The 11,739-nt window shown below is 37.9% G+C and overlaps 2 protein-coding genes across 2 annotated transcripts; both read left to right on the forward strand.

The window, feature by feature from the left end:
• Positions 1-1,093: 1,093 nt before the first annotated feature.
• On the forward strand, positions 1,094-2,037 carry LOC149172263 (uncharacterized). Its single transcript, XM_089426251.1, has one exon. It carries the CDS (start codon positions 1,094-1,096, stop codon positions 2,021-2,023), a length of 930 nt encoding a protein of 309 aa, XP_089282377.1. The 3' UTR covers positions 2,024-2,037.
• A 120-nt stretch (positions 2,038-2,157) lies between these two features.
• Positions 2,158-7,316, forward strand: LOC149172264 (uncharacterized). Its single transcript, XM_089426252.1, has 4 exons — positions 2,158-2,265; positions 5,560-5,772; positions 5,878-6,225; positions 6,318-7,316. The coding sequence occupies exons 1-4, from the start codon at positions 2,158-2,160 to the stop codon at positions 7,314-7,316; spliced, it is 1,668 nt and encodes a 555-aa protein (XP_089282378.1).
• The last annotated feature ends 4,423 nt before the right edge of the window (positions 7,317-11,739 follow it).

Genomic DNA, 11,739 nt, shown 5'->3' on the forward strand with positions numbered 1-11,739 from the left:
CTACAAAGCTCCTTAAGTGATTTCGTAGCGCATAAGTCAGTTTTAGGTGTTTTCACAGCGCAACATGTTTCATGTGATTTCGTAGCGCAGAAGCCCGGTCTAGGTGATTTTGTGCTGATCCATAGCAAATCTCACCCAGCTGTCATACTTATCAGAATCCGCTGTGTTTTAGGTCGTTAGGTGTCTTGCTACTGGCACATGTTGCAGTCGTTGCTGAGAAGGAGACAAAGGGTTCTGTTTACGATCTGAATGCATTTAATGGAAAGTTGCTTGCTGGCATCAATCAAAAGATTCAGTTATACAAATGGGAGCTCCGTGATGATGGTTCAAGAGAATTGCAGTCTAAATGTGGCCATCATGGGTACACTGCAGCAACAGAGGCCATAACATTATTAATGTTAACAATACCCAGATTGGACCGCCTGGGAAAGAGCCTCAATGCAGTGGCCCGAAGCGCGTTGAAGCCATTGTTGACTGGGGTGCCCTTCTGCCTATTTCTGTTGATGGATATCTACTAAGAATTCGAGACTCATGCCTGAAAGGAAGAAAATGAACCAATAGAACAAGCTGCTTTCGCCAATCAGCCTCAACAGTTTGTATGTAACAAAGATCCGTTCTCAGAAGGTGCATGCTTCGATTTTATCAGTAAGGGTAAATGTGAAAGAGGTGCAGAGTGCAAGTTTCGCCATGGTTCAGATGATGGTAGGTGTAGTGATTTGCTTCCGCCCCGCATATGCTTTGATTTTGTCAAAAAGGGTAGATGCGATAAAGGGGATGACGATAGATTTAGCCATGACCTAGATGCTGGAAAGAAAAGGAGAAACACAGTGTCTAATACACATCAGCCCTGCTGGTTTTGCTTGTCAAGCCCTAATCTAGATACTCATCTTGTAGTGAATGTAGGGGACAATTTCTACTGCGCGCTAGCCAAGGTATTTGAAACCGAGTTTAGTCGATGCTTTTTATAAGCGAAGGGTTTCTTATTTGGCGATAAGTTTCAGAGAATTTGGATTCCCTTCTGAAGGAGCGTAGTATTATTTCGAGCAGTTGTAAAGGAGGGGCGAGAAGCTCCCAGTCTGTCAAAGGTCCCAGTATGTCAAAGGTTACCTATGAATGGGCAAGCTTAGATGCCTTTCCGCTAGCTGGCAGAAGCATTACAACACGGTTGTCTGAGCTTGACATTATAGCAAAACAAGTGGAAGCAGAGTTAGTATCAAAAGAAATTGGGTGCCATTTGTTGCAAGTTTTGGAGGCGGTGAATTTTGTTCTTTTTGATTTACGAGGCTTTACTAGGTCATCTCTTCTTAACAATCCAAAGCAGTCATACTTGCATCAAGTGCTAAAATCTGCATCTGGAAGTGGAATAATTCTAAGCATAATATATATTGAAGTTTGCCGAAGACTTGGAGTTACTATTGTAGGAGCTCGTGTTGGGGAAGAATTTTTGATATGGCCCAAAACTGAATACACTGAGGAGCTTTTTCAACTATCTGAAGGAGAAAGCTGGTTTGCTAAAGTAAATGGTGGTTGTGTTAAACATCCTGGATCAAAAGCTTTCGATTTGAACAGCAGATCACTTCCAGATATTGAGCTTGGATCAAACAGAGACATAATTGCAGTTGCTTTGGCAAATCTAAAAAGGCTTTATTGGAAGCGTGCATCAAGGGCCCATCCTGGCTTATTGCTAACTTCTCCTCTTCGACCAGTGCACCATACTTCTGACCAGCCCAGCAAGTTTGATAACTCAAATGCTTTAACATTGCGCCCCCAAGAATTGAGATTGTCCATTATGTCATCCGAGAGGCTTCTCATTCTTCAACCACATAACTGGGCATTGCGGAGAGACCATGGCATGCTTTTATACCATAGCAGACGCTATGGAGAAGCCGTCCAAGAGCTTAGTATTTGTATGGCCTTTGCCCCAGTGGAAGAAGCAAAAATTCTGGAGCCTTTTGTTGAAAAACTGCATCTAATGCGTGCTGAGTCTTCGTGGACACCTATGGAATTCAGTTCTCGGCCATAGGATTGTCTTTTGATGTTGTTCCCATACCTTTGGCCAAAGCACCAGCTGTGTGAAGTGAATTTTAAAAGGCAGGGAAGAAGTTAGGATTTGAGTTTGATGTGATTAGACCTGGAGAGAATGATATTGATGTCAGAATGTCATTGAAGAAAGTGTTACATGGAGGAATGGGCTATTTCTTTGTGGAGCACCTGATTCAGCTGGTCATTCTGGAAATGCTATTGCAACTGATAAAGGGCAAACAGGCAATGCATCCATTAATCAGCCAGTGAGGTACCAGCCAGCTTCATACAGTTATATTTGGAACAGTCAATGGTGTTATTGATGTCATTGCATCTTTTCCTCAGGAGAAATATCTGTTTCTTGAAAAGTTGCAAGCAAATATTTTCAAAACAATCAAGGGAGTAAGGTGCTTAAGCCATGAACACTGGCGATCATTTAGCTATGAAAGGAAGACTGTGTTTTTAAAAAACTCAGCAGTTTCGTAGCGCGCTACGAAACTGCTGTAGGTGATGATTTTAACGCAAATCAAGCAGTTTTGAATTATAAGCGGGAATTTTGAAAGGGAAACATCTAAAAGGCATACAAGGCATCATCTGAAGCTATCTAACAGTTAACCAGGTCAAGACACGTGGAGATAATATGCATTCGAATCCAACTTTGGATTTTTGTCATAAAGGAAGCATATTTCATATTTATCACACTTCAGGTTATGTGAAACAGTTACAGTTTGCAAAAATTTTGGCTTTCACGTATGCAAACGGTGGACAGCACATCAAAGACGTGGCAGTTTGCTCCATTTTGGGGTAATTAAAAGATAAAGGATATACTTCGTTGGATCCGGATATATTAAGGCAGACTAAAGACCGATACACAGGGACAGTTTCATATGTTTCAGGGCAATGGAAAAGATGTGTCATTGAAGATCAAACATGAAGCATTAAAGGTCCATCACAGCCACCGCCAGAAGGGAACCAGATGTCAAAGAACGAAGATGATTGTAGACCAAGACTGTCACAGTGTTAGAATCCTACTTGATTTAGATCTCTAAAAACTCCAGTCAACAGTCAGTTGTATTTATTAGTTAGTTAAAGGGTAAATAGGTGTCATTAGAAGTAGTTTTCGAATTCCCCTCATGCTTGAGGAGGAATATCGATCAGTTAGAATAAGAACTCTATATATAGCTGAAACAACAATGTAATCAGGGTTGGAAAACTTTATAACAGAGCATAGTATTTGGCTTATGTAAAAGACTCACTTTCAGTAATATAATTTTGATTTTACTTCTCAGGATTCATGAAGGATTTCTTATATTCAGAATGTGTGATGTTGTCCTTTCCTTAGTTTTGTTTACAGTGGTATAGATGTATAATCACTCAGAACTCACTGAATGTGCTCTGATTTCCTGTATGCATTTATAAACTGTGGTCCTATATGAATTATGTTCTGAATATTCAAATGCTAAATGCCCTGACTTCCATGTAAAGTCAAGATCATTGTTTATTAAGATTTTGTTGACTCCATAGGCCCAATGGAAACTTGTTTAATGTTTTTCCAGCATCTATATTTGTCTCAGTTATTTCACAAAGAGTTAGCCATCTTATCTTAATCAAAATCATTAACCCATCCAGAGAGAGCCCTCTCAGGTTGAGGAAGCTAAGCCTCAGCCTAAAGTAGGTTTGAAATAGTTACTTAGAGTCAACCTGACCAGCAGCCTATTAGGGTCTGATTTTGAGATAACATTTTGGTGCGTCTGCCGGGAGCCTGAAGATTATTCATTCCCGAAATCATGAAGCTGAACTTCTGAAGGTAGCAGGAGCTCAGAAGGTTTTTTGAGGCTGCAAATCTACCTTGGCAACTCCATTGTTGAAGAATTCAAAATTCATACATTCATGGTGATTCCACTGGAGTTATGAAGGACCCAGATGCTACCATTCTTATTTCAAGGTATGCATGCATAAATTTTTCAGGAATTCATGGTTTCCCAAATCATTTTCCCAAGGATGCATATTTTCTAAGGAATGGTCCAAAATTCAATGGAGAAGATCCGAGTTTAACTTTGAAGCATATATCAGATTTTTGTGATTTTACAGAGCTTCTTAGAGTTAAGCATGAGGATGTTTGCATTATGTTGTTCTATGATTCATTTCAAGGGAAATGTAAACAATGGATTGAAAGCTTTCCTACCAAATCCATTAATTCATTTGAAGACTTTTGGCTTATGTTTTTGGAGGAATGGATAGATAGATCAGATGTGGTGGCAAACTCTCCTTCAATTCAAGGTTTCAAATAATGGAATAATGATCATAGTAATGGAGAAACAAATGAAAATTTTTCTTTGTCCTTGTCCTCGTATCTAAAATCATTTAAGTGCAAGGCAGAGGATAAGATGAAATTTTTGGATGAAGTTGCTAAGGACATTGAGAAAGACATTGAAGGTTTAGAAGGTCAAATTCAGGCATATAGTTTTCATAATCATGATCATTATTTTCAGAAGCTTTCTATGGCAGAACACAAGGAGAGAGTGTTGCTTCCTTTCTCTTTCACGTTTGAAGAACTGTACACTGTTGTTGAAGATCAGTTTGCACAACCAGAAAGTTACAAAAACCATCAAGCTGATCATGTATTCTGGGATCCTATAGCTGACTACATGGAAGAGTTTTACTCTCCAGTGTTTCAGTTTTTCTATGAAGATCAGAGGCAATTTCAGTGGCAGTGGTCATCACAATATCATCGTGGCTCTAAACTCCGATGCAGTCAAAAAACTCAAATATCAGATAAGACAAATGATTGGCTACATTGGAAATTTCACATTGATTGAGCTGAAAGAAGTTTGAATTGATAGGGTAGGTAGGTAGGAAAATGCAAATAAGCTCAAGGTTGACTGAGCATTTTTTTTTCCAGTAGTGGTAGATTTCTTTCTCTCACAATGATCACAAGTTTAAGCCCGAGGTGAAGGCCCAGAAGCTTGAAAGGGATGCTTGTCAAGCAAATTTCTGTTTGTCATAAATGGATAAGGCACTGGACATGCGAGTTCTTAGTGTACTACAGGAGCACACTATCCCAAGTGGAGCCACTGTTATCACTTAAGAATTCTAATTTCAAAACCGCTCACATTAGTTTGATGGTAAAAAATTCAGTGCTAGTCTAGTTTTGAGTTTTTGTTTGCCTTAGAGTCTGAGTCTTAGGAGTCCACTATGCATCCTCATTCACCACTGGTCTCATAATTCACACAATTTCCATGTGTCAGCTTTGTTCAAAGGTTATTATGTGCTACAAAGCTCCTTAAGTGATTTCGTAGCGCATAAGTCAGTTTTAGGTGTTTTCGCAGCGCAACATGTTTCATGTGATTTCGTAGCGCAGAAGCCCGGTCTAGGTGATTTTGTGCTGATCCATAGCAAATCTCACCCAGCTGTCATACTTATCAGAATCCGCTGTGTTTTAGGTCGTTAGGTGTCTTGCTACTGGCACATGTTGCAGTTGTTGCTGAGAAGGAGACAAAGGGTTCTGTTTACGATCTGAATGCATTTAATGGAAAGTTGCTTGCTGGCATCAATCAAAAGATTCAGTTATACAAATGGGAGCTCCGTGATGATGGTTCAAGAGAATTGCAGTCTAAATGTGGCCATCATGGGTACACTGCAGCAGCAGAGGCCATAACATTATTAATGTTAACAATACCCGGATTGGACCGCCTGGGAAAGGGCCTCAATGCGGTGGCCCGGAGCGCGTTGAAGCCATTGTTGACTGGGGTGCCCTTCTGCCTATTTCTGTTGATGGATATCTACTAAGAATTCGAGACTCATGCCTGAAAGGAAGAAAATGAACCAATAGAACAAGCTGCTTTCGCCAATCAGCCTCAGCAGTTTGTATGTAACAAAGATCCGTTCTCAGAAGGTGCATGCTTCGATTTTATCAGTAAGGGTAAATGTGAAAGAGGTGCAGAGTGCAAGTTTCGCCATGGTTCAGATGATGGTAGGTGTAGTGATTTGCTTCCGCCCCGCATATGCTTTGATTTTGTCAAAAAGGGTAGATGCGATAAAGGGGATGACGACAGATTTAGCCATGACCCAGATGCTGGAAAGAAAAGGAGAAACACAGTGTCTAATACACATCAGCCCTGCTGGTTTTGCTTGTCAAGCCCTAATCTAGATACTCATCTTGTAGTGAATGTAGGGGAAAATTTCTACTGCGCGCTAGCCAAGGTATTTGAAACCGAGTTTAGTCGATGCTTTTTATAAGCGAAGGGTTTCTTATTTGGCGATAAGTTTCAGAGAATTTGGATTCCCTTCTCAAGGAGCGTAGTATTATTTCGAGCAGTTGTAAAGGAGGGGCGAGAAGCTCCCAGTCTGTCAAAGGTCCCAGTCTGTCAAAGGTTACCTACGAATGGGCAAGCTTAGATGCCTTTCCGCTAGCTGGCAGAAGCATTACAGCACGGTTGTCTGAGCTTGACATTATAGCAAAACAAGTGGAAGCAGAGTTAGTATCAAAAGAAATTGGGTGCCATTTGTTGCAAGTTTTGGAGGCGGTGAATTTTGTTCTTTTTGATTTACGAGGCTTTACTAGGTCATCTCTTCTTAACAATCCAAAGCAGTCATACTTGCATCAAGTGCTAAAATCTGCATCTGGAAGTGGAATAATGCTAAGCATAATATATATTGAAGTTTGCCGAAGACTTGGAGTTACTATTGTAGGAGCTCGTGTTGGGGAAGAATTTTTGATATGGCCCAAAACTGAATACACTGAGGAGCTTTTTCAACTATCTGAAGGAGAAAGCTGGTTTGTTAAAGTAAATGGTGGTTGTGTTAAACATCCTGGATCAAAAGCTTTCGATTTGAACAGCAGATCACTTCCAGATATTGAGCTTGGATCAAACAGAGACATAATTGCAGTTGCTTTGGCAAATCTAAAAAGGCTTTATTGGAAGTGTGCATCAAGGGCTCATCCTGGCTTATTGCTAACTTCTCCTCTTCGACCAGTGCACCATACTTCTGACCAGCCCAGCAAGTTTGATAACTCAAATGCTTTAACATTGCGCCCCCAAGAATTGAGATTGTCCATTATGTCATCCGAGAGGCTTCTCATTCTTCAACCACATAACTGGGCATTGAAGAGAGACCATGGCATGCTTTTATACCATAGCAGACGCTATGGAGAAGCCGTCCAAGAGCTTAGTATTTGTATGGCCTTTGCCCCAGTGGAAGAAGCAAAAATTCTGGAGCCTTTTGTTGAAAAACTGCATCTAATGCGTGCTGAGTCTTCGTGGACACCTATGGAATTCAGTTCTCGGCCATAGGATTGTCTTTTGATGTTGTTCCCATACCTTTGGCCAAAGCACCAGCTATGTGAAGTGAATTTTAAAAGGCAGGGAAGAAGTTAGGATTTGAGTTTGATGTGATTAGACCTGGAGAGAATGATATTGATGTCAGAATGTCATTGAAGAAAGTGTTACATGGAGAAATGGGCTATTTCTTTGTGGAGCACCTGATTCAGCTGGTCATTCTGAAAATGCTATTGCAACTGATAAAGGGCAAACAGGCAATGCATCCATTAATCAGTGAGGTACCAGCCAGCTTCATACAGTTATATTTGGAACAATCAATGGTGTTATTGATGTCATTGCATCTTTTCCTCAGGAGAAATATCTGTTTCTTGAAAAGTTGCAAGAAAATCTTTTCAAAACAATCAAGGGAGTAAGGTGCTTAAGCCATGAACACTGGCGATCATTTAGCTATGAAAGGAAGACTGTGTTTTTAAAAAAACTCAGCAGTTTCGTAGCGCGCTACGAAACTGCTGTAGGTGATTATTTTAACGCAAATCAAGCAGTTTTGAATTATAAGCGAGAATTTTTAAAGGGAAACATCTAAAAGGCATACAAGGCATCATCTGAAGCTATCTAACAATTAACCAGGTCAAGACACGTGGAGATAATATGCATTCGAATCCAACTTTGGATTTTTGTCATAAAGGAAGCATATTTCATATTTATCACACTTCAGGTTATGTGAAACAGTTACAGTTTGCAAAAATTTTGGCTTTCACGTATGCAAATGGTGGACAGCACATCAAAGACGTGGCAGTTTGCTCCATTTTGGGGTAATTAAAAGATAAACGATATACTTCGTTGGATCCGGATATATTAAGGCAAACTAAAGACCGATACATAGGGACAATTTCATATGTTTCAGGGCAATGGAAAAGATGTGTCATTGAAGATCAAACATGAAGCATTAAAGGTCCATCACAGCCACCGCCAGAAGGGAACCAGATGTCAAAGAACGAAGATGATTGTAGACCAAGACTGTCACAGTGTTAGAATCCTACTTGATTTAGATCTCTAAAAACTCTAGTCAATAGTCAGTTGTATTTATTAGTTAGTTAAAGGGTAAATAGGTGTCATTAGAAGTAGTTTTCGAATTCCCCTCATGCTTGAGGAGGAATATCGATCAGTTAGAATAAGAACTCTATATATAGCTGAAACAACAATGTAATCAGGGTTGGAAAACTTTATAACAGAGCATAGTATTTGGCTTATGTAAAAGACTCACTTTCAGTAATATAATTTTGATTTTACTTCTCAGGATTCATGAAGGATTTCTTATATTCAGAATGTGTGATGTTGTCCTTTCCTTAGTTTTGTTTACAGTGGTATAGATGTATAATCACTCAGAACTCACTGAATGTGCTCTGATTTCCTGTATGCATTTATAAACTGTGGTCCTATATGAATTATGTTCTGAATATTCAAATGCTGAATGCCCTGACTTCCATGTAAAGTCAAGATCATTGTTTATTAAGATGTTGTTGACTCCATAGGCCCAATGGAAACTTGTTTAATGTTTTTCCAGCATCTATATTTGTCTCAGTTATTTCACAAAGAGTTAGCCATCTTATCTTAATCAAAATCATTAACCCATCCAGAGAGAGCCCTCTCAGGTTGAGGAGGCTAAGCCTCAGCCTAAAGTAGCTTTGAAATAGTTACTTAGAGTCAACCTGACCAGCAGCCTATCAGGGTCTGATTTTGAGATAACATATGCAATGTCCTAAAGCATAATACTTGTTCTACTTGTACAAAACATTAAGCGAAAGCATAATCAAATTCATGATCAACATCAAGTAGAAACAAGCATAATTGATCAAGAGAAATAACCACACATAACACAAGGTATATCCAGGGGAAAGCACCAGCATAAAACCCCAACCATGTATTATCTATCAAGTGGAAATCCTCTTCAGAATACAAAAAGAGTTAGCTCTCAAGCTATTCAGTTCTCAATGAACTATGAAGATATGAAGATATGTCTCATGAACCAACCAAGCCCTATATATAAAGGCTTTACCTATGGTCCAATCCCTATTTCCTTGCGCAGTTTGCTTAGGAAATAATAGAAAAAGCATATGTAATTAATTCCAAACATGCAAAGTTAACCTATGGTCCAACTATGAAATCCTTGAGGACACTAGTTCCTCAACCATGCAAAAACTACTTACTAGAAATAGTCAAGCATTTGATAGTACACTGTCCCAAATCTGATCTCAACTGGGTCTCTGACAGAACTGACATGCAACAGTTATCCATGAGTGAATTCTCAGTTATCTAAAATAATAGTTGTCACATGCATGCAAGCATTAACAAACTATATTTTATTATTTTAACAACTTGTTAAAATAATCTAACTGGACTTGACTAGTTAGAACTAAGTCAACTGATTTTCTCATTATAGAACTCATACTTATTCCCTCAATCAGTGGAGGAAATTAAGGATAAATTCCTCAATCAGTGGGACAACTCATGTGCATGCTCACAAAGACTTCAAATTCGAATTTCCTTAACTAATTAACTCAACTGAATTAATTAATTAATATTTCTAACTACTGTTAAGAACAAGATTAATTTTACTTCCTATAGATAGACTAGGGATTGCTATAAATAGGAAGGGATCCAGAAATGCTGTTTTTAGAACTTTCTATTTTTAGCAGTTTCACCTCTCACCCAAGGTGGCCAATGACCTCACTCACCAAACTGCTATTTTTAGACATGATATTTTTAGCAGGTCTATTTTTAGCACATTCTAAATTTAACATTTCTTGTTGCACATTTTTCAATAGTTTCCACGTGAAAAACATGTGTCTAATGTGTATGATGCTTATGGTTTGTTTTCTTGTGTGTTGAGTTTGTGCTTTTGCCACATTATATATTGCTATTAGTTATATGAATGAAGGAGTAAAAATTAGCTTTTATACTGATTCACCCCCTCTTAGTATTATCATTGTTTCCAACAATATATATTTTTACAATTTCTTTAATTCCCAAACCACAGGATCAAGGTCCAAGGTAATTTTTGTCACAAATGTTGGAAGTTCCTTTTTTTTTATAATTAAATTGTAGATTAAGGATTATATATTTATTTATGTTGAATAATCAAGCAACTTAGAGTTGCTATGATATGATCCCAAATGGAGCATCTATAAGGTTAAATATATATGTTATGATCCCAAGGGAGGCATATATGGGGTTCAATGTGTATGTAGCAGTGGTTGGTCTAATAAAAGGGCCACACATGCAATGTGTGAATAAGTATACATAGATATCAGGTAGTCATTATTGAGGGAACATGTGATTTTGAATGTATGAATGTCTTGGGGTATTTGGAAGATTAAGGAGAATTTTTTAAACTCATCTCTCTTGTTTATATTGGAGTTGTTATCCATGATCACATTTGGAATTTATTGTGTTTAGTGTAATTTCTTATGCTACCTTAAGTATTAGCTTCTTAACATTTGGTATTGGAGCATGCAATCCTAGGGTTTGACTCCTTCAAACGAATCACCTTGGAATTTTCTTTGTAGCTTTTTTCTAGGGAGTTTCAAATTGTGAAAATTTTGGGTCATTAAGAGAACATAGCACAATACCTTTGGTAAAAATTTCAAGTTTTAGTTCAGTGTAATTTCAAAAATATAGGATGTGGAAATTAAGGTTTTTTTTTAAAACTAATCTTAAAACTAGTCTCAAACATGTATTCTTGGTAAAAGAACCGTAACTTCTTTTTAAGGAGATCACAAATAGTGAAATTTCCAAGAGCTTTAGGAGACATATTGAATAACTTATGATGAAATTTTCAAAATTTTCTATAATTTTCAAGTTATAGGCTAAGAGTTTTTTACTAGTCCTAATACTAGTCTCAAGCAAGTGTTTTGGCTAAAATAGTCATATATGTTTCTAGAAAGTTTCAAATTGAGTGCCACTAGTTTCATTGGAGAGAAGATGGATTACAATGCTTTAGGTCCAAATTTTAGATGCATATAAAAAAATTGGACATGTGGCGCCTCATACATGTTCATTCTCTTGAAAGGGATGGAATTTCATAGATACATCAAGAGAAAGATCACTCAACAAGATAGTCTCCAAAATAGGGTTTTGAAAAGTATGTTAACTTAAAATTATCATAAAGTTTTATTGGGATGTTGATTGAGGTGATTTGAAGGTGTTGGAAAAAAAAATGCATGAGATTTTACTAGGAAAATGATAAGAATTATATTGGAGGACTATTATATTATATTTAGGTTAGGAGTTGAAGATTGTAGTTAGATATCACTTAAAATCGATGAAAATATCTACATTTACAAGAAATGAAGATAAACATGAAATAAATTCCATGGAATGGTTGATGATGGCAAATGAATTTTGGTAAGACTCATTTTGGTGCAATTCTTCATTT

The sequence above is a fragment of the Pinus tabuliformis genome, chromosome 4_2, assembly GCF_031772625.1.
Source record: "Pinus tabuliformis cultivar Carrire ecotype Pingquan chromosome 4_2, CPIR1, whole genome shotgun sequence".
NCBI classification, from domain to species: domain Eukaryota; kingdom Viridiplantae; phylum Streptophyta; class Pinopsida; order Pinales; family Pinaceae; genus Pinus; species Pinus tabuliformis.